General features: G+C 34.5%; 1 protein-coding gene across 1 annotated transcript in view; it reads left to right on the forward strand.

Moving 5' to 3' along the window:
- The window catches only part of galnt12 (UDP-N-acetyl-alpha-D-galactosamine:polypeptide N-acetylgalactosaminyltransferase 12), a 33,674-nt gene extending 12,384 nt beyond the window's left edge, over positions 1-21,290 (forward strand). Inside the window, exons 6-10 of the mRNA XM_683102.7 lie at positions 1,981-2,157; positions 7,924-8,055; positions 10,682-10,795; positions 14,201-14,356; positions 18,694-21,290. Coding sequence (XP_688194.1) covers positions 1,981-2,157; positions 7,924-8,055; positions 10,682-10,795; positions 14,201-14,356; positions 18,694-18,831 — 717 coding nt within the window. The 3' untranslated portion in view covers positions 18,832-21,290. The remainder of the gene's footprint in view (positions 1-1,980; positions 2,158-7,923; positions 8,056-10,681; positions 10,796-14,200; positions 14,357-18,693) is intronic.
- Positions 21,291-24,291: the final 3,001 nt, after the last annotated feature.

Consider the following 24,291-nt stretch of genomic DNA (forward strand, 5'->3'; position numbering starts at 1 on the left):
GACACTCAATCTAGTAGCTAGCAACAGCAAAGTACAATTTCAGAGTTTTTGCAGCTGTTACACCATAAAAAACATCACAAAGGCAAAATAATTTCTAAATATTTATAAACAAATTTGAATAAAAATTGGAGTTAATTATCTTTTCAGTTCCCTTTTTTAACTAACAACACTCACTGCATTTTAGCAGTAAGAAGCTACTATACAGAATATTGAGCTAAAGCTTGACTGCAAAATTAAATCCAAATCGCAATAGCTGTTAAAAACATTTGCAATTAGATATTTTCCCCAAATCGCACAGCCCTATTACCTAATCCATATACTATGACTTACTATATATGTCAGAGAACAATTTAGCTTATTGAAACAATGCAGTATGTGGCACCCTGAAGTTGTGTGTGACAGTTGTTTAAAATGATCCAATGGTGGCTGCTGGTGATTATTTCATCTAACAGGTTTGGCATCTTTTGTTGCAAATCCAGTCATGCAGGTAATCACAATTCTTTCTGGACTATCAGTATCTTTAGTGTTTACACATCTCGTTTTTGTATCAATATGGTTTATTTTGAATCTCAAGTGAGGCGATGCATAAAAAGAAAAAAAAGGCATTTAGTAACAAAAGTGGTGCCAAGTCATGTAGTGGACAAAGCCTTTTTTGTCAGAAAATCTAAAATGTTTTAATTTATGAAATCATTTGAACAAGTCAAATAATATATATTTACACAATGACCAAATTCAAAAAAATTTTGGTTTCGCTTTCAAAATAGTGGTTTATGATGTTTAATAGTTTTACCCATTGAAATATAATAAGTTTTAGTTTTTTCTCTTGTCGTTGATGTAGGCATGTTAGGATAATATGTCTATAAGATAGTTTTAGAGCTATATTGTTATTTTGTATCATTTGTTTAGTTTTACAGATGGATCTTAATACAGAAAGATTTAATTGAATTAATAGCAACTAGCTCTCTGCATCTCTCACATGGTCACCTTGAAGTTAAGCAGGGCTGAGCCTGGTCAGTACCTGGATGGGAGACCACATGGGAAAGCTAGATTGCTGTCAGAAGTGATGTTAGTGAAGCCAGCAGGGGGCTCAACCTGCAATCTGTGTGGGTCCTAATGTCCCAGTATAGTGAAGGGGACTCTATACTGCTCAGTAAGCACTGTCTTTCGGATGAGACATCAAACTGAGGTCCAGACTATCTGTGGTCGTTAAAAATCCCAGGATGTCTTTCAGAAAAGAACAGGGGTTTAACGTGGATGCTGCACACTGGTGGTGGATGAGGAGATTCCCTTCAATGTGTAAAGTGCTTTGAGTGTCCAGAAAAGTGCTGTATAAATGTAAGGAATTAGTGTTAATATTATTATTATTATTATTAAAAATGGAAAATGTTTAATCATGGATATAAATCTAATATTAATAGTTAGTTAAAAGTTAAAATCATACCTTGACTATTTTTTCCCAAATAATAGTTTATTAATAATTAGCTTTGTCTTCTGTATAATGTCAATAAAAAGCCAAATTATTTATATCTTATTGTCTTTATAATATCATAGAAATATTTTATAGTATGAATGTGACTGTACAATAACATATACACACATATACTTTTTATAGGTCAATACACCTGGCATTAAATTGTGTTTTTGTGACTTTATCACAAATGGATGATGCTAAATATAGGTGTAAAAACATTTTGAGCTTGTCCACATTTGACCATTTTCAGAAATAGCTGAAAACATTTGATTGGTTTGCTTTCTTTTACCTGATTATTTTAAAGTCATTAGATAAATAAATGATTAAAAAATAACTAAATAGCATTTTTTTTAGGGAAATGTTTATCATAAGAAATATCAATACTCAAAAACAATATTGCATGTCACCTATTTTGTCCAGCATCATGCAGCTTTGTTTATTTTGGATAAAATGTTGGCTGCAGATCACAAACGCTTCATCTATTTCCTGTCTTGGTGTCTTTTATTCAGATCTGGCAGTGTGGAGGAAGCCTGGAAATCCATCCTTGCTCTCACGTGGGTCACGTCTTTCCAAAGAAAGCTCCATACTCAAGAAACAAGGCCTTGGCCAACAGTGTGCGAGCAGCAGAAGTCTGGATGGATGATTTCAAAGAGGTGTATTACCACCGCAGCCCTCATGCACGTCTGGTACGCCTACTTGTGTTGTCTGTTGCAAAACTCTGCTTTTGTCTGTTTATTATAATACCATTTATCTTTGCGATGTTTGAGATTAATGTAAATCAAGCAGTCTGTGGACGATACTCTTTATGATCTGACTGTGTGAACATGCTTTAACAAATCAACCCTATAAAAGGTTCGTCTTTTTTTTCTGATTGTAATGATTCCATTTTCAGGAGTTATTAAAATAAGATTATGTGTAGGCAAAATTCTAATTCTAAAATGCCAATGCTACCCCTTAGCCCTTCCTCTTAACCCTACCCCTTGTTTTGCGCATTCACGTGAAGGGGTAGGGGTGTCCTAATTCTCTTTAGCTTCAAGGCGTAGCGCTAAGGGGAAGGGCTAGATACCCCTTGAAACAGATTTTTTTTAGTACAGCACTTGAAACCAAGGGGTAAGAAAATTTCCCAGAATAGGTTTGTGTTTTACCGTCATGATTTAAAAAAAACAATGCTAAAATAAATACTGCTAAATTTCGCTATCTATAATCTCTAATAATGACTCCTATATAGTAACGTTAGTCCCACAACAAACTGTCACTCGATGACACTAGAATACCCTGTCAGAAAATTTTAGCGGCTGTTAATGAACTTTTTACAGTGTCTGCTATAATGTTAAAGTTATTTTCCTGTGTTTACATAGATGCCCTCAGGGGTTTCCTCAAAGCATTCGTCAATCTCATATTAAGCAAGAATCAAACTGCGTCATATTAAGCACTGCAGGTGTTGTAGTGCTGTCCCATTTCTTAGGGGTAAAATTTGAAGCCCTTCTCCTTCACACTCTGTTTCAAGGGCCAAGGGGAAGGGGTACAAATATAGACTTGGGATTGGGCCTTAGATAATGCTAAATAGGACATTGCAGAATATAACATCTATTTTTTTATATCACATAAGGATCCACTGCTTTGTTTCTTATTCTAGAGTCCAGTATCTTGATTATAACATTTGTAATGGTCCTGTTCTGGTTCTCATGCAATATTATCTAACTCGGCAGATTTATTAATTTACTCTTAAAATCTCTCACCAATCAATCAGTTTTAGGATGAATCAGCATTTGTAGGATTTTGTCTTTCAGCAAAGTATTTAAATGAGTTATTAAACATGATTTACTATAGTTTGTGCTAGGCAGTTTACAAGTACTAAACTGTATTCAATACGTATATGTATTTAATAACTTATTTCTTTTATCTTTGCCATGATGACAGTACATATTTTTTTGCGAGGCACTAGTATTTAGATAAAAATGCAGTATAAAGGCCTAACTTTGGTAATTAGGGTAGCTACAGTAGGTAAAGTACTGTAGGTCAAATAGTCAAGTCATTGGACAATAGTAGTTTGTTTTGTAGCCAGTCGAAAAAAAATACATTGTTAACAGAGCTAATAATACTGACCTTAGAAGTCTAGCATTCAAGACTAATAAAACAAGAAAAATTCCATTCATGTTTATTTCTATAGTGCTTTTACAGTGTAGATTGTGTCAAAGCGGGCTAACATTAAAGTTTTAGTAAATTTAAAAGTTTTCAGAGTTCAGTTCAGTACAGTGTGGTTTAATTTTCACTGCTGAAAGTCAAAATACTAAATAGCAAATCCATCGATGTGCAGCTAAATGAGTCCCAAACCAAGAAGCCAGTGGCGACAGTGGCAAGGAACAAAACTTTACCAATTGACTAAAGTAAAGCAAAAAAAAAAACCTCAAAAGAAACCAGGCTCAGTGGGCTTATTTCTCCTCTGGCCAAACTTTCTTTGTGGAACTCCAGTTTAACATGATTCTATCAAAACTAAAACAAATACATTTCAAATAACAAAAGAATTTCTACAGAAGAAAAATATAAAAGGAAACACTGCAAAAACACTCGCTGTGTCTCATTTCAGAGGCTGCATCCTCCGAAGGATGCATTTTAAGTGCACTGCGTCATCGCAGGTTTAAATGTATGAATTAGGTTTTATTTTACTTGGATATCTAAACACATGTTAAAAAAACAAAAAGAGTATGACATGTTAAAGAGTGATTTTATAGACAGTTTACATGTTTATGTGTACATGTATGGATCAAAGGAAATCTATTTTCAGCTTCTGTATACCTTGTTTTGCCTTCAGATCGCCTAAGATAGGTTTTAAATTCACTTTGAAAAAAGTCTTTACAAATTTTATAACCGCCTATTAACAGCAGCTGTTGCGGGTAGCCTGGTGACGAGATCCATCCTCTGCAGGCTAGATCGTCTCATTTCAAAACGCTCGGTTCAGCTTGTGTGGACTTTGAAGGACTCACCTTTGAAGTCTGCATACTTTGGAGGATGCAGCCTCTGAAATGAGACACAGCTACTGTCCTTGGTAACAACTGTGTATGTGTTATTATTTAAAGTTGAGATAAGGGTAATAAAAAAAAAATCTTTATTTATAAAAAAGCAGTAGTGCTAGGTGGCGTATATCTTTCTGTATGGAGTAGAAATTAGACTAGCGAGTACTAATAATAGAGAATCCAGTGTTGACAAAATGAAGGCAGATTGAACAAGGGTTGTTTTTCCCTAATTATATTAATCAGCCATTACTTATGTGGCAGCCAATATATTGTTCATTCATATATTAAATCTCAAGAAAAATGATGTGCTTGTTTAAATTTAATCCTGTTCTGTTTTTAAATTGGTTACTCCCAAACTAGGTAGCCCAGGAAGCTGGCATGGCATTAAAACGCCAACTAACCAACCAATCAGCATTTTTTGCACATATCCACACCCACCTTCACACAATCTGTTGATATGCCCTGAATGAGTGACATTTAGCGGGTGGGCTGAAACACCTCAGGTGACATTCTGTGTGCTCGGTGTGAAATTACTCCAGAGAAGTGGCAGCTCTCGACGTCCCTGTTTGTCATTCACAATCCCCACCGAGCCCTGTAGTTAAAGAGAGAGGTGCTCTCTGTGACAGATCAGGTAACCCTTTTCTCTCTGAACCTCAGAGATGCTGCCAGATTGGCACCACCAACTAGAAATCCATCTGATGTGATGCCAGCAGATAAGGCGCTCTCTCTCTCTTCGGGTATAAACCACAGGCAAACGCTAGCCTTGCCAGTGCGGATCAGGTTTGACAACCTTCATACTCCGCTTCCACGCAAATTCGTAAAAGGATCGGTCTCTCTTTCACCCTCTGAGTCTTACGGCATGCTTTATTCATGACTTAAATCTCTGTCGATTGCACAACCGAGTCCTAAAGATCAACAAAATTAGGCTGTGTGATGGATTTCGGTGATCAGAAAGCTTAATTTGACAGCCGCTTGATTGACCGCGTTGCTGGACGGCGTGTATCCGCCTCAGGACTGAAGTCTGATCACAGACAGATCATCAATGGGTGTGATGTTGTGCCACCCGGCTGGTGCTCACAGCGGGGCCGTGTGTTATTGATGATTCGCTATCAGGTTGGATAATTAGAAGCAGAGTTTCTGTCATTTGTCTGCTGAACTTCTTCGACAGAGCTCTAACTCCAGCAGATGTTTCTCATGAAGCTTCATATCTCTGGCTCCGCTATTCAGACCATCGTTCATCAGTCATTCTTGCCTGACAAGCGGTTATGAGGCCACAAACAAACACTGGAACTTGGCCTTTATCAGTCTTGTTTGCTGAGGTGGGGCGGTGACATTATTTTGTGGAAGAGCACAAAAAGAAACCGCAGTAGGGGAATTGCGTCAGATGGCTTAAAAACAAGATGACGCAGTTTGATGAGAGGTTTAGTTTTATGTGATGCTTTTGGGAAAACGGTTGATGTTGAATGAAGAGAGTGCTGTAAACAGTTTTCTCAAATTGTATTTAGTAAAGCAAGCTCATACTTGATGGATTGCTTTGGAGCTGTACACACTGGAGACAAATATTTGTACAGTCAAATATTTTATGTAGATTTTTTCTTTACAAAGCTTAGTCCAAACTGTCTTTGTTTGACAAAGAACACAATAACCAATGGCATACAGGGTTCCCATGGGTCATGGAGTTTCTGGAATAGCGTGGCATTTTAAAAGGTCTATTCCAGACGTTTTTTTTTTTTTGTGTAAGTCATGAAATATCAGAGAATTTGTTTGTTATTTGAAATGTTACTTCCCATTTATCAAAATGTTTACTTTTCTATACAGTGTTTTGTTTTTTTAAATCACAGTCTTTTATGTGTTTTGTCTACTGTTATGGATAGGCTATTTCTTCATGGATATTTTAATCCTTTCCCACTTATCAACTAGCAAACAGCGCCATTCATTCATTCATTCATTTTCTTTTCGGCTTTGTCCCTTTATTAATCAGAGGTCGCCACAGCAGAATGAACCGCCAACTTATCCAGCTTATGTTTTACGCAGCTGATGCCCTTCCAGGTGCAACCCATCACTGGGAAACATCCATAAACACTCATTCACACACTACAGACAATTAAGCTTAACCAATTCACCTATACAACATGTTTTTGGATATGTGGGGGAAACCGGAGCACGATATGATTTTGTTAAAAGAGATCATGTGATGATAAATGTGTGTGAATGGATAAACCAGCAGGCTGACCACGTTGTAAAACATCTGAAATGTTGTTTTGGTCAATCTAAAACACCTTAACCATTTCAGTATTAGTGTTATTATATTGTTATTTAACTCCGGAACTTTTAAGAGCGTCCATGCTCCACATCTCACGCCTTCAAACTCCACCACGTGTTCATTACGTGTTGCCATTTGTCTTTTGAGGTGCAGTAATTTATCAAATAAGGAACTGATTCATACAGCTTTTCCTACCACAGCAAATCTAGTTTTTATTTTTGATACTTGGCACCAGTAAATCAGGAAGTTATGATTTTGTTCTCTTTGAGTTGTTGGATCACATCTTTTATGTGATATCTTTTATGTTATATCTTTGGATGGAAACAAAGCTAGTCAGAGAAAGAAAGTGTTTACCTCTTAACTGTAAAACATGCTACATCATATTTGACTCATCAATGAATGAAATTATCAAAGTAAACTAAACTGTTCAAATCTCTTCAACAATAATATTAGAAAAAACATGCAACACTTTCAAATTGACACAAAGAACGTAGCCTTGTTCTGGCTGAATGTGCATTGCAATAATTTTGCATATGCATATAATACTGGTCACACACTTGTTGATTGCCAAGTTATGACAATTTGAGGTAGTAGACACCAGGTGTGCTCTTTCTGTATGCTAATATAATGTTATTTGATATACAACAACGCATATGTTTGCAGAAGGAATTTGATCAATGTCATGGCTGGTCAAAATGTGCATAAGATTAGCAACAAATAAAAAAATATGCAAGCTCCTTTTGCATTAAATTTATCAATCCCAAAATCAATCAGCTCAACACAACAACTGCCTTTTTTTCCCCTTAAGTAATGCATTTTCAGCTTTTAGTCACTAAAAGTCAGGTAATTTGACATATAAAGACTTAAAATGAACCCTGGGCATATGAGTTTTCCTGTCTCACTCGTTAAGATGTCAGGTATTCATTTTGATTAAAAACGCAAAAATATCACACGATTAAAATAGTAGCAGTTGAAAAACCTTTTGTCCTACAGGTAAAACCTCATCCTCTGTTAAAGGTTTGCTTAAAAAATGCAATGTTTGCATATATGATAAGGTATAAAAACATTATATCTTGACCAATGCTAATGAAGTAACCATACAGTTTTAAAAAACAAACAAACTGCATGCACAAAAATTTCTCCAGTAAAACCAATCATTTAATGCTTGTCTGCAGGAAGCGTATGGGGATGTGACGGATAGACGGAAACTCAGAATGCGTCTTCGCTGCAAAGATTTTAGATGGTTCTTGGATAACATCTACCCTGATATTCAAGTCCCCGAAGACAAGCCTGGAATGTTTGGCATGGTAAGAAGAGACAACTTATATTTACATGCACAGCCACAGATATGTAACAGCACAGATTCAGAAGCAGAAATATTATAATGTAGAGAACTTAGCGCTTGTGTCCACCAAAGAATTCCCAAGCTGAGTGTTTTTTTTCTTTCTTTTTGTTGTTTTAAAAGTACAACTCTGGGTCCATTTAATTAAAATACCAGCAGCGTAGCGAGGATCTGAGCATGTGGTGCGTGCTTTTACTCGTTTCTTAAAAGCCCTGACAGTAGGAGAAGCACTCACAGCTAATCGTTTCTGGAACAAGGTTGGTGTTTTCAGCACTTCGGGTGGACACGAGCCCTCAGCTGATAAGTTTGTTTCAAAGTTTACACCCAAAGCACTTTCTTTGTAGTCAACTTAGCCACACTGGAGCTGAAGGTACATTGAAAACGAAGGTCAATTTAAGACTTTAGAAATATATAGAAGACAGCTGCTGATTAATTTATTATACAAAAATATCTTCCAACTATATATATATATATATATATATATATATATATATATATATATATATATATATATATATATACAGTTGAAGTCAGAATTATTAGCCCCGTTAAATTATTAGACCGCTTGTTTATTTTTTCCCCAATTTCTGTTTCAGGGAGAGAAGATTTTTTCAACACATTTCTAAACATAATAATTTTAATAACTCATTTCTAACAACTGATTTATTTTATCTTTGCCGTGATGACTGTAAATAATATTTTAAATGATATTTTTAAGACACTTCTATACAGCTTAAAGTGACATTTAAAGGCTTAACTAGGTTAATTAAGTTAACTAGGCAGGTTAGGGGAATTAGGCAAGTTATTGTATAACAGTGGTTTGTTTTGTAGACTATCAAGAAAAAATATAGCTTAGAGGCTAATAATTTTGTCCCTAAAATGGTTCATAAAAAATTAAAAACTGCTTTTATCCTAGCTGAAATAAAACAAATCAGACTTTCTCCAGAAGAAAAAATATTATCAGACATACTGTAAAAATGACCTTGCTCTGTTGAACACCATTTGGAAAATATTTAAAAAAGAAGAAAAAAAATCGAAGGGGGCTAATAATTCTGACTTCAACTGTGTATATGTGTGTATATATATATATATATATATATATATATATATATATATATATATATATATATATATTAGGGGTGTAACGGATCACAGTCGATCCATGATTCGTACAACCCACGGTTCAGAGAACATGTGACCCATGGATTAATACATTTTTTTACTGGTAGATTCATTCAAAATTTGTAACGGTGACAGAGATCACCTCTCGTGTCATTCAAATCAGATGTATGAAAGCATTTAGGCTTTCCTGTATAATATAATGATGACAGAAGAAGTTGTGTTAGGTTATTCAGGATGTGGTGAAATGTGGTAAAGGTGTTTTCTGTCACTACTTGTTTAGCCTGCTTTACTGCATTCAGTGTAAGCTGCATGATTAATCATTAAAAGATCAGGATCTCAACACCCACGCAAAATAAATCATAAATGATGGTTATTTGCATATGTTTATTAATCCTTTAAATCGCTGCATTCAAATGTGAAAATGCAAAAATCAAGAAAGAAATTCAGTCGTTAGGCTTTTGAGATAGTTATGAAGTTACAAAAAGTCAAATAACACAGAAGTACTGGGATAACAGTTTATAGTTTAGATAAAACCACTGATGTTTATGGTAAAGTTTTAAATCACCATCATGTGCATTTAACAATGCTCAAAAATTAAAGTTGTAGGCAGCGGTTACTTTATTTAACCAGCCATCAAAAATATGCTACTGAATAATTCTTTAAAAATGATCATCTCATCTTTTATGAGTGAATAACTGAATCATTTACTGAAATTGAGACTAAATAAATATGGATTGTACAAACGATAATTTTTTGATTTCTACAGGGTTATAAGCAACAGTAGTGGTAACAATGAATTTTTCACAGAACTGAATATTTTACTATTTATTTTTATTCAGCTGATTAATTCCATATTTTATTTTAAATAAAGTTACAGGTTCTAAGGTGTTTGTTAAAACAAAAGTGTCTTGCAGTGCTGTTTTTGTAATAAATGGAAAGCAAATTACATTTGTCTCCTCCCCTTTTTGGCTGATCTGAAAAATGGTGCAATTTGTGATTAAAAACCATAACATGATCTGAACCGTAAGAAGGTGACAGGGATTTGAACTTTGTATTGATCTCCATTTCTTTTTAATTCACATTACAAAAATATCTTCCAACTTTGCTTCCTGAACACTATAATATAAAAATTAATTTGACAGTAGCCTATAATCAAAACGTAACATGTGATGGTTTTTTTTCAGATGTTTGTCTTTACTTTAAATAGGACAAGAACTGACAAAAGCCTGACAAAAAAAATTATATTAAATTTGCAGCACATTATCCTGAATTCCATTACTTTCTGCTCTTATTTAAGACTTTTAAAGATTAAGGCTTGAATTAATTATAAATAATCTACAGAAATCCTACAAAATCTGAAATCAATTCTCAAAAGAAATTCTCAAAAAAAAAAAATTGCCTATGGGAATATAAATGTATAATAATATATAAACACTGTTGTATATTTATTTGTCTGTTCTCAATTGTAGTTGAAGAACAAAGGAATGACCAACTACTGCTTCGACTACAACCCGCCTGATGAACATAAGATAGCCGGTCACCGGGTAATCCTTTACCCATGTCATGGCATGGGACAAAACCAGGTAACTTTGATTCTCTCAACCCTAACAAAAGATGCATGCTTCTGATTAGCATTAATGCACCACAATATACAGAGACTGTGATGCGTCCTCAGGAATATACATCAAAGTGTGTCTCACAGCTGTAATGTATTATTAAGACAGCAGTAAATAGAGTGTTGTGTACTCCAGAGCACACTTGTTTTTAAGATGACTCCAGCCGCCTGGCACAGCGGCATGACTTCATTCGTCTCCTTCTCTCTGTGGGGAGGCAGGGGAGCCCTGGAGACTTATCAGTGAACATTATCAGCCATATGTACAGCACAACAACACTCTCCTAATGGATTCTCTTTGAGGAGACAAGAGAAATGTTTCTGTCTCTCTTCTGTTTCTGTGTGCTTTGTTACATATGGGTCAGTCTTGTTGCACAGTTGATTTTCAGAATGTCTTCTGATTAAAATGAGACAACTTTATTTAATAATTTATTATTATTATTATTATTATTATTTAATAAAGTAAATAATAATAATAATAATAATATAGCCTCACCTAAGTATAATATAGCCACATAATAATATAGCCACACCCAACAACACTACAACATCTTTACAGTCACCCAGAGTACTCTAGCAACCACTGAGAATACCATAGCAACTACATAACACTCCAGCAACTATACCATAGCAACTGCATAGCAACACCCTAGCAACTATCCAGAACAACCTAAAAACCACCCAGTGTCATATTAACACCCTAGCAGCAACCTAGAAGCAACAACAAACATTGCTGTAGAAAATACATTGCAGCAACCTAGCAACAACACAACTTTACAGTAACTCAGAGTACTCTAGCAACAACTGAGAATACCATAGCAACTGCATACCAATACTCTAACAACTATCCAGATCCACATAGCAGCCACCTAGAGTGCCCTCGTAACACCCTAGTTGCAACACAAACATTGCTCTAGAAAATTCATAGCAACACCACAAAATCATCTTTACAGTCACCCAGAGTACTGTAACAACCACTGATAATACCATAACAACTACATAGCAAGACTTTAGCAACTATCCTGATCAACCTAGCAACCACCCAGAGTGCCCTAGTAGCACCATAGTAGCAACCACAAACATTGCTGTAGAAAATTATTAGCCACACCCTAGCAACAACAGTACATAATTTTTTACAGTCATCTAGAGTACTCTAGCAACCACAGAGAATACCATAGCAACACTCTAGCAACTATCCAGAATAACCTTGCAACCACCCAGAGTGTCATATTAACACCATAGTAGCAACCACAAACATTGCTGTAGAAAATTCATAGCAACACCTCAGCAACAACACCACATTATCTTTACAGTCACCCAGAGTACTCTAGCAACCACTAAGAATACTATAACAACTGCATAGCAACACTCTAGCAACTATCCAGAACAACCTAGCAACTGCCCAAAGTGTCATATTAACACCCAAGTAGCACCACAAACATTGGTGTAGGAAATCCATGGCAACACCTTAGCAACAACACAACATCATCTTTACTGTAACCCAGAGTACTCTAGCAACCTCTGAGAGAATCATAGCAACTACATTGCAACACTTTAGCAACTATCCAGAACAACCCAGCAGCCACCCAGAGTCCCCTAGTAAATATTCATAGCAACACCCTAGCAACAACATAACATAATCTCTACAGTCACCCAGAGTACTCTAGCAACAACATAAAATACCTTAGCAACTACATAGCAAGACTATCATAGCAGCTATTGAGAACAACCTAGCAACCACCCAGTGTGCCCTATTAACAACCTAGTAGCAACCACAAACAATACTGTAAAAAATTCATAGTCACACCCTAGCAACAACACAGAAGCATCCTTACAGTCACCCAGAATACTCTAGCAACCACTGAGAATACCATAGCAACACACTAGCAACTATCTAAAACAACCCAGCAACCACCCAGAGTGCCCTAGTAACACTAGTAGCAACCACAAACATTGCTGCATAAAAATCCTAGTAACCACAGCCTAGCAACAACACAACAGCATCTTTACAGTCACCAAGAGTATTCTAGCAACCACTGAGAATACCATAGCAACAGCATAGCAACACTTTAGAACTATCTAAAACAACCTAGCAGCCACCGAGAGTGCCCTAGCAAAAACTCATAGCAACACCCTAGCAACAACAAAGCAGCATATTTTACAGTAACCCAGAGTACTCTAGCAATCACTGAGAATACTATAGCAACACTCTAGCAACTATCCAGAACAACCTAGCAACCACCCAGAGTGCACTATTAACGCCATAGTAGCAACCACATGTAGAAAATACATAGCAAGACCCTAGCAACAACATATCATTTTTAGTCACCCAAAGTACTTTAGCAACCTCATAGAACACCATAGCAACTGCATAGCAACACTCTAGCAACTATCCAGAACAAGTAGCAACTGCTCAGGTAGCAGCAACTGCACCATAATAGCAACCATAAACATTGCTGTAGAAAATTCCTAGCCACACCCTAGAAACAACAGTCACCCAAATTACTCTAGCAACCACTGAGAATACCATAGCAACTACACGGCAACACTCCAGCAACTATCCAGAACACCCTAGCAACCACCCAGAGTGCCTTATTAGCACCCTATTAGCAACCACAAACATTTCTTTACAAAATTCATAGTCATACCCAACACAACAGCACATTTACAGTCACCCAGAGTACTATAGCAACCACTAAGAATACAATAGCAACATACTAGCAATTGTCTAAAACAACCTAGCAACTGCCCAGTGTGCCCTAGTAACACCCTTAGAGCAACCACAAACATAGCGGTAGAAAATTCCTCGCAACACGCTAGCAATAACACAACATCATCTTTACAGTAACCCAGAGTACTCTAGCAACTACTGGGAATACCATAGCAACACACTAGCAACTATCTAGACCACCTAGCATCCGCCCAGAGTGCCCTAGTAACACCCGATTAGCAACCACAAACATTTCTGTAGAAAATTCTAAGCCGGACCTTAGCAACAACACAACATTATCTTTACAGTCACCCAGAGTACTGTAACAACCACTGAGAATACCATAGCAACACTCTAGCAACTATCCAGAACAACCTAGCAACCACCAAGAGTGCCCTACTAACACCCAAGCAGCAACCATAAACACTGCTGTGGAAAATTCCTAGTAACACGCTAGCACCAACACAACAACAGTTGATTTGTGAATGAGCCCCAAAATGTATACCCATCAACCTACACAAGTACCCTAACAACTGCATCAACACTATAGCAACCACCAAGAATACTCTAGCAACTGCATGGTAACACTCTAGCAACCCCCATTCGTAGCAACACTCTAGCAACCTTCTGGAATTGTGTCTATCTTCTTTTCTCTTTTGGTGACAGTTCTTCGAGTACTCCACACTCCAGGAAATCCGCTACAACACGAGGGATCCTGCAGGCTGTGTCGTAGCTGATCCCGTCTCCACATTCCTCACCATGAATCTTTGTAGTAAACCCAGAGAAGCTGTGCCCGAAGACCAGAAGTTTCTTTTCAGAGAGGTGAGATCACTACAACATGCATGAATACAAATGAGTGTTTGACTTGTTGTTCTGTTGAACACAAGAAGATATTTGAAGAAAGCTAAATACTGTAACCACCGACCTCCAGGGTAGAGTGTTGATCTTCTAGCTGATCATTTGGAAAAGTGGGAGAAGGTAGATTTTTCTGATGAATCATCTGTTGCATCCCAATCATCACAAATACTGCAGAAGACCCATTGAAACCCACATGGACCCAAGATTCTCATAGAAATCAGTCAAGTTTGGTGAAGGAAAAATCATGGTTTGGGGTTACATTCAGTATGGGGGTGTGCGAGAGATCTTTACAAGAGCATCCTTGCCAAGATTAGGCAGTACACAAGTCACATGAGTCCAACAGACAACAAACAAAAACAATTTACAGTTAACATGAATCACATTGACAAACTATTCAAAACATCTACAAACCTGTGTTTCAACTTCTAAATCTTTTATAGTCTTTTTAAAAGCGTGTAGTGAAATCAATTCTTTGAACTGCAACTAAGTTTGCAGATTATTCCAAGCAAAAGGTGCTGCGTACTTTTCCCCTTTTCCCAAAAGCCTTTTTTCCCATCTCAGTCCGCATTTTAGGAAAAAACAGTAAATAAATATCCTGTGACTGAAGACCATAGTTAAGAACAGACTTTTTTACAAATGTAATTCTGTAAATTTAATGGGAGTAAACCCAGTATAGATTTGTAAGCAAGGATATGCCAATGCTTGAGCCTACGAATGGACAAAGCAGATCAACCTACCCTAGTATACAGCACACAATTATGAGTTAGGGATTTAAAATTAGTTATAATTCTTAGTGCACCATGGTAAACAGTATCCAATACATTCAGACTTTGAGACGAAGCATGCATATAGATAACATCACCATAGTCCAATGCAGACATGAATGTTGCCTCAACCAGCTTCTTTTTAGCATCAAAAGAAAGAAAGTTCTTAATTCTAAAATAGAAGCCTAAAATCACTTTTAATTTTCGAAATGGCTTCTATTTCTTGAAGCTGAACAACAGGATAAACTGACAATGATCACCTCAGGTGCACCTCATGTGCTTTATTCAGTGTTAAATGTTAACAAAGTGAGTTTGAATGCCCTTTTACATGACATTTATTGCCATACTACTGAAATCAGCAGGAGATCACCTCAGATCTTGAAAATAAAATAAATCATTTGAAGTAGAACTTTAGAGTGCAAGCCAACACATATCAGTGATCCATATACATTTATTAATGCTAAAGAGGTTTAATATTTATTAATTATAAACCTTACCATTTCGTTGAAATGCAGTGAGTGCACTATTCTGTGCTTCTGAATGGCTGTATTTAAATTATTTCCTGGTGCAAACAGCCAAATTGCTTATCACTAAAAATCTCAGTAGCGTGTTATTAAGACCCAGGGATACAATGTAACCTGCTCACCTAATGTTTACGTTCACAATATTTATATGATTTGCTAATTAATAACCACCTCATGTGGAACTCTCATATCGAAGTCTGCTACTTTCCACCAGAGATCGCACCTTTAAGTTTATGTGTTGTCTTCGAAGTCTGCTATGGTTGGCATCATCTCTTTTCATATCACTAATTCAATAGTCGATTATTCAGGATGTTTAGAGAAGGATCACCTGATGCTGAAAATTAGAAATAATGATGATGAAAATTGCAGCCTGACATTAAAAGACAAAATGTATTCATTTAAATTAAATAATGGCTCAATATTACCAGATTTGATCAATAATTGTACACACAAACATGCATCTGACATGCATGCTTTGCTACACTTCAAGTGTTCTTGGAAGCGTACGATGGGTGTCACATTAAAGTGCTACTTGAGAAAGTCACGGACAGCATGTCAAGACGTTTTGGTGTGGCTTGAGTGTAATTTCAGAAGTGAGCCTCAGTGTGAACTCTTTGCTGGTACAGTGAGCATCTGAAGAGCAGCGTGACGACAGTGGGATTCACTTGAAACTCTGGGGAATCAGAGCAGGATGAGGTGATAGGGCAGAAACCTTTGTAATATTTAAACAAATACAAAATCTGGATGAAAATCCTGGATGAAAGGAATAGTTCAACCAAATATGAAAGTTACTGTTAAATTTGACTGCAAAAAACGCTTTTTTTTTTACTTAGATTTTTTTTGTCGTGTTTTTAGTCAAAATGTCTAAACATTTTGAAATCGAAAAGCATTTTTTGACAAGCGATAAAATTCTGTTCTGTTTTATGAAATCATATGCTAAAGTTAAGCGAGTTTTTTTCTTAAAACAAGCTAAATAATCTGCCAGTAGGGTAAGCAAAATGATCTTGTTTTTCCTTTTGATGTAAGATTATTTTGCTTATCCCATTCACAGATTATTTTGCTTGTTTCAAGTTAAAACTCACTTAATTTTGGCATATTATTTCTTTAAACAAGACAATATGTTTTACTTGTCTAGAAAATGCTTCTTGATTTAAGAATTTTTATATATTTGGACTAGAAACAAGACAAAAATGCTAAGCAAAAAAGCATTTTTAAACAAATTTTATTATAGTTCTTGCAGACATAAAAACAAATAACTGACAGCCAAACCATCATGTAACAATAATCTGTACAAAATGTAAAATAAAGAATGAAACAAGGGAAAATGGCAACATATATGACCTACAAAAAGACACAGCAATGGATGCAAGAAGAGAGAGAAAAAAAAAACCCTTCTCAAATCTTCAGAAATGAAACATTATTAGCCTTTATGGTGTGTTCGAAAAAAAAGACTGGATCCCACATCTTATCAAATTTGGCACGCTAAGTTCTCAGTGGTGGTATATTTGAATTTTTCCAAATGTAAAGTGGAGTCCAAGAAGCAAGTCAGAAAAAAAGAGGCCAAACATTTTTCTTCCAGAAATAAAGGATAAATCTCTTAGCTATGATCATACCATAGTGAAGAGGTAATCATACATTTCAGTTGAGAGCTTCCAGAAAATCTGACCAACCAAAAGTTGCTTGTGTCAGGTTGTAAAACAACTGTAAAACTTAGCAAACTGAAATATTTCTGACCAATTTGAATTTGAACACAGAACCAAAAAAGATTTGATACTTGTCACATGAGGGGAAAACAGAGGGATAGAATTGACCAAACTTTGTTTTAGAATAGTGAAGTTTGTATAGTAAAGCATTTCTACAGCGTTCTCACCATCAGATCATTTGAAAATATTTTCATGAGGAAAAACGTTATAAAAGATTTGAAGCTGAAATAGTGCCTCTTCCTGATTTAAAAAAAAAAACAATGTAGTTTTCACTAGCTTGTCATACGTGCATGTGATTAATGGACTAAATTTATGTTGTTATGGATTGTTGAGGTTAAAGTAAAAAAGGTGATTTCATGAATACTAGTTTATCCACTCAGAATTTTAAATCAGTTTAAACTAAACATGTTATTTAGAGATTTTTATTTATTTACATTTTGTACAGAAAATAACATTTGTTTGGAATTTGTTATGATTTTTGTTGTTTAAGATATTTAACCAAATGTTGATTTCCTTATTGAAAATAAGCTTTTTATTTATTTATTTTTTTTTTTTTACATGTTATGAAAAAATGACAACTTTTTATTTAAAATTTTGCTTACACAATAGTTATATACTCAAACATAAAAAAAAGATTAATTAAGAGAAACTGCATGGGTATTTTAAATTAGTTTATTTTTATAAATGGTAGTGGTTTTCTATACCTGTGGATATCATGATCTAAATAAAAGTGCAAAAAGTCTTAGATTTGTCTGCTCAAACTGTTTAAATGTGTATTTCTATGAAACAAAACGTGCAAAAAAGTATTAAAGTTCAAATGAAATCAAGATGTTTAATGTTTATTTTGCTAGCAAACATTGTTATTCCTTATTTGAACAATTAATCTCAATTTAGGTGAATAATTTGGGTGAAAAAGTTAATAAACTGTAAAAAAAAATATATACATAGTTTTGGTAGTCTTTAATCAAAGTCTTATCATTTGTTTCCACATTTTAAGTTATATCCTTCTCTGTTGACATCAGCTTGATGGCTTTAGCCAATATATTCTTAACCACACCCCTCTTACCGTTAGTTTGCTATGAGGGAATAATGTGCAAGAAGAAAGCCCTGCCGCCTACTCTATATTCCATTTTAATAGGAAGTACATCACCATACTGAACAATAAGCCTCAGCCCCTAGTTCATGTGGGCTTTAATATTACATGTTTCTGTTGCCACCATCTGTACAGCTTTACCAGCATCACTACTTTTAGATGTTAGTCTGGAGCTCCACTCTCTGTTTAACACTTTTCATGCTCTGTACATTGGCAGGATGGCTCTTTATATCACGTTCAGACGCAGAAGTGTGTTGAAGCAGTGGATCGGACTGATGCTGGGAGTCCTGGACCTGCTCTTCGGCCTTGCTCAGACTCTGATGCTCAGAAGTGGTTCTTTGAAGAGAGAACATAGCAGAGGTTCTCACTACACCCTTCACCCGCACTACTGTCAAAGGGCATTTCATATCAGCTGCTCTGACTACACACCATTCCACTTCCTCCTCCTCCTTTTAGGATTAATAGTGCCTTCCTGTTACACTGAGTGCAGCTTACAGACCGTATCTGTTCAGATCAGACAAATATATCTTATTTTTGTGAATTATTAACTCATGAATTTGTTTAGAATTATAAAACCAGAGGAGAATTATCAGTTTTGTGCCATTGGTGTTGGAGTTTTGGATTTATGAGGAAAGTAAGGGAAGTAAGTGACCAACAAAATGCAACTTTGTAAGTTTTAATTTTTAAAGAAATAAATAAGCTTATGAAGCAAGAGTTGTTCAAATTGATTAAAAGTGACATTTGTAATATAAAAGACTTCTATTTTAGCAATATTCTGTGCATAAAATAATCATGAAAATGTGTCAGTATTTACCAAAACATGATGTTAAAAATGATGAGAAATATTTCTTGAGCACCTGAAATTATACACTCTCACAAATAAAGATACACAAGCTGTCACTTTGGTGGTACCTTTTCAAAAGGTACAAATTTATACCTAAAGGGTCTATTATTGCATATTGGTATCTCAAACATATATATTAGTGCCTCAAAAATTTACGAGGAACACTTATGTACTTTTTAGGTACTAATATGTATCCTTGGGATATTAATATGGACCTTTTAGGCACAAATTTGTAGCTTTTGAAAAGGTACCACCCCAGTGACAGCTTTCATACCTTTATTTCTGAGAGTGTAAATATTAAAATGATTTCTGAAGAATCTATGCAAAATACTGTGGAAAAGCTATGGAAAACATGAAAATATTTACCAATTTCAAAGATTTATAATAAGTTTTTTTGTTTTAATAAAACTTCAAACGACTGATGTAGTCTTCTAAATCTAAATATATTATATATCATGTTTTATATAACAATATTGATATTAATATCAACGTTTAAACTTCACAAGAGTTAAAAATATCGATATATAGAATAAAATTGAATAAAAGTGAGATTTGTATTTTAAAATATTTCCCCTCAAGAAGATTCTGTTCATAAAATAATCATGAAAATTTCAGTTTTCACAAAAACAGGATCAACATTAAAAATAAAAAAATATTTCTTGAGCACCTGATATTATAAACATTAGAATTATTTCAGAAGAACCTTCTTTTAAAGAAAAAAATCTGCTTTGCCATTACCGTAATTATTGCCATTTTAAAATACTGTGGAAAAGCTATGGAAAATATTGAAAGATTTATCAATAGTAAAGCTTTAACTTCACAAGAGTTATCAACATTTGGTGGAAAAGAATATTAAAAGGGACATTTCTATTATAAAATATTTCCCCTCAAGAATATTCTATTCATAAAATAATCATAAAAATGTATCACTTTTCACAACAACATGATTACATTTTAAAAGTAATAAGAAATATTTCTTGAACACCAGATATTATTCATATTAGAATCATTTCTGAAAAATTCTGTTTTAAAAAAAAATTGTCAACTTTGCCATCACTGGAATATTTGGCATTTGAAAGTACAGCTATGGAAAATATTAAAAGATTCACCAATTTCAAAGATTTACAGATTTTGTGTTTGAAAAAGCTTCAAACTACTGCTGTAATTTCTTCTAAATCTAAATATATTATATGTCACATTTCATATACATTATTTGACAACACGATATCAAAGTTTTCACTTCACAATAGTTTAAAAAATCGATATTTGGTGGAATAACTATGATTTCTCATCACAAGTGAAAACATTTGTTATTCTGACCAATTATTTGAGTGAAAAAAGCTTTAAATTACCCTATTTTTTAAATAACAAATATAGTCAGATTTTTTACATTTTACTCAAACACACTTGTTAAATCCAGTAAATTTTTTTCATTTTATCCTGGTCTATAAATTCAGACAAAAAAAAAACAGCTATTTAAATTAGTAAAACTCCAAAAATATCACATTTTCAACTTTTTTTATCATAAATAAATGCAACACTCGATGAGCAGAAGTTCAAAATCATTTCTAAAATCATTCCAACATCAAACTTTAGCTTTTTAGTATATGTTTACACCAAGTATCCAAATCACAGACCTTATTTAAATCATAAATCCAAAACTGCCATTCAGCAAGATTAGTCTTCCAAGATGACCTGCAAATCTAAACCTAACCAAGCACCTCAATTGTTCTGCAGGACAAAAACACTGTATTTAACCACTCATTATAACCTCCGGGTCTCTCTGTTGCACTCGACAATCATTAGCATTTCACAAGATGGTAATTCGAGTTATTTTAATCAGCCAGTGCTGCCAGCTCCATCTGCTGGTGTCTTGCTCTCTTCTGCTGTTCCACAAATCAGCCTCTATTTATTCAAATGATTTAGCTTGACATAAAAAATAAATAAAACTCTTGATACCTGATGTAAGTCAGATCTCACTTGCACACAGAAAGTCTCTTGGCACCTTTTTGTTTAAATGCTTTGCTGTAAAAACAGTAGTGCTGGTTGGCAGTGGCGCCATTGCAATCATCTTTCCAACCACTTGATGGTGCCAAACTGTCCGTTTTACTCCTGTGTCCTCCATGTTGTAACATCAGCTCATATTTTTTTACACGTCTGTAATTTCAGTAGCGAACTTCGTGCTGGGACACACAATTACTGTTTAAAAAGTGTACAGTGATTGTTAGTTATGGCAGTCTACCTCTAGTTATTTATTTGCTGTAGAGAATAGATTGTCTTTTGGAGGGAAGGAAACTGAGCTGCACGTCACAGCAAATACTGTAGATTGTAGTTGCCAAATTGTTGTGATTTTCGGGTTCTTATTTCCCCCAATTGAAGAGAAACAAAGTTGGATAGTTAGTTTATTGATCTATAGGTGTCAATCACCGCTGGGTAGATTTCTGATGCTGAATAATTATCGTTTTAAGCTAATATTATACCTGACACACTTTACAATAAGGTTTTATTAGTTAATGCTAGTTAATGCATTTGCCAACATGAACAAACAATGAATAATAGACTTATTACAGGTTTTGTTCAGGTTAGTTATTGAAAATCTCATGGTCATGTTAACTTACAGTAAATTTGGATTTTAAAAAGGCATTAGCAAATGTTACACTATGATTAATAAATGCTGTACACGTATTGTTCATGTTAGTTAATACATTAACTAATGAATTCTTATTAAAAAGTGTGACCGGTTTGTTCTATTTTTGTCATGTTAAAGGATTAGTTTAAAAATGAGCTTTCTGTGATTTTTCTGTAGAACACAAAAGTAGATATTTTGAAGAATGTTAATGCTGCTATTTTCTTTAACATGCCACTGAAGTCATATGAAAGTTTTGCGTGAGGAATGGGCAACAATTAAAGTTACTGATTGGGAAAAAAAAATCTACTTTTGCTACACGCTTTAGGAAAAATAATTCAAATTAGGATTCACAGCTTGCAGAGTTCTTTTTAGTACCAAGTAAAAACTTATAAAAAGGTTTCCTTAAAATACATATTTATACTATCATAACATTAGCATCGATATTAGTAATACGAGTAGTTTTTCAATTAATATTAGAATTAAATAATACTATACTATTTATTATTTAATATTTTCAGTTGTTATTTTATAGTAATTTTTAATAATTTCTATTAGACAACAGTAATAAAATTATTATTAGTATTTTATTTTTGTTATTTATTATTATTATTAGTTGTCTGGTCTTGTATTTCCCCTTTTCAAACCCATTATAAACACCCAACAGAATGTACCATTTGGGTAATGCAAAGTTTTTTATTAGTGTGAACTTTTAGTAAAAATGAACATATTAATAATGATTCTTAAGGACGGCAATATGATACAATATTCACAGTTACGATATTTAACTCCTATTAAGTGCAAAGGACCTTTAACGAACCACATTTTTTATGTAGAGTGGAGTTGGAGTGCCACAAACCATTTAAAATCGTACATTTATATACAACTCAACTTCTACAAATTCATATGAAGTAGCTTGCTTAAAAATGTCATTTCAATTATTGAATCACGTGCATAGAGTGATGAAGTTTGCCCTGCACGCTTGCGGTTTAAAAAAAACTTCTTTGGTGCATAAATCTTGTCAATGCTATTATTCAAAAAGGTAATGATTCGCACTCATCAAGTAGGCTAATTGCTTCGTACTGTTTTATTTTTTTATTTTTACATTCTTCGGGTGCGAAATAGACACAAATATCTGGCACAATGCCTTCCGCCGTAAAAAAATAAAAACAGTACGAAGCAATTAGCCTGCTTGATGAGTGCGAATCATTACCTTTTTGAATTTTAATTATTGAAAAATGTAACCAGATTTTTTTGTTTGTCCATATCAAATGTGTGTTAGTCATGTTTAATCATGAAACATTAATGAAGATGCAAGAAGTAATAGCTTCTATGACATTCTGTTATAAAATATATCCTTTTGTGTTTTCCATGACACTCGAAGTAAAGCCTAATTTAAAATAATGTAAACGTCAACCCAACAGATGAGTTTGTTTGCATTTGATTCAAATTTAAGTTCGAGTGAAAGAAAAATGAAAGCGTGAGTAACTAAATACATTTTACTGAAGATGTTTAAGTGCCTTAAAGTGTTGAAATGAGGACTTTTGTTTTCTGAAAAAATGGTGAGAGGGACGTTTTCATGTTTTGTCAGGTTTACAGAATATATTTTTGGTGATGGGCCGGCTGAACATTGTTACGGGGAGAATCAGTTTGCTGTTGTGATTTGTTTCTAAAAGCATGTGACATGAGCTCAATATACTGGACAGATGTTTGCAGGGTCTCGCTGATAAGAAAGCGATTGCGAGATTGATTATATAACGAGAACCCATTATGTTTGCAGTTGTAGGGCTTTTCCTGAATGCTACAGCATCGGAATTGACATAGGCATTTGTTGGGGATCTGTGTGGATGACTATATAAACACAATGCTGTTTGTATATAAACACAATGCTATATGCTCATTTCATATGATCCTCAATACAATTATGGAATTATAAACTGCAAACAATCATGCGTTCTCTACATAAATGTGGTTAAAAGGTGATATCATATCATTTTGATCTTTAACCATACTCTATACTGACACATAGTTCTGACTCCAAAATAAATAATCGCCAAAAACATTAGTGTTGGTTACAAAAGCAGATGCACTTTTCTTAGAAATAAATGAACGATTTAACTGAAGTTTATTACTGTGCTGAAAGAAAATTCAGGTAATTTTTTATGTAAGTGACCTTAACATCAGAATTGAAGGTATTTTTCTTCTTTTTGTCTGGTAAATGTATTAATTATGGTTATTAAAATGTCTAGCTAAAAGGTGCGCTCGGTATGATTTTTGTTGTTGTTGTTGTCATCCACATTCAGTAATGATGCATTTATTCCATCATGTCGAAATACAGTATAAAG

The sequence above is a fragment of the Danio rerio genome, chromosome 19 (genome assembly GCF_049306965.1).
Source record: "Danio rerio strain Tuebingen ecotype United States chromosome 19, GRCz12tu, whole genome shotgun sequence".
In the NCBI taxonomy this organism is placed as follows: Eukaryota; Metazoa; Chordata; class Actinopteri; order Cypriniformes; family Danionidae; genus Danio; species Danio rerio.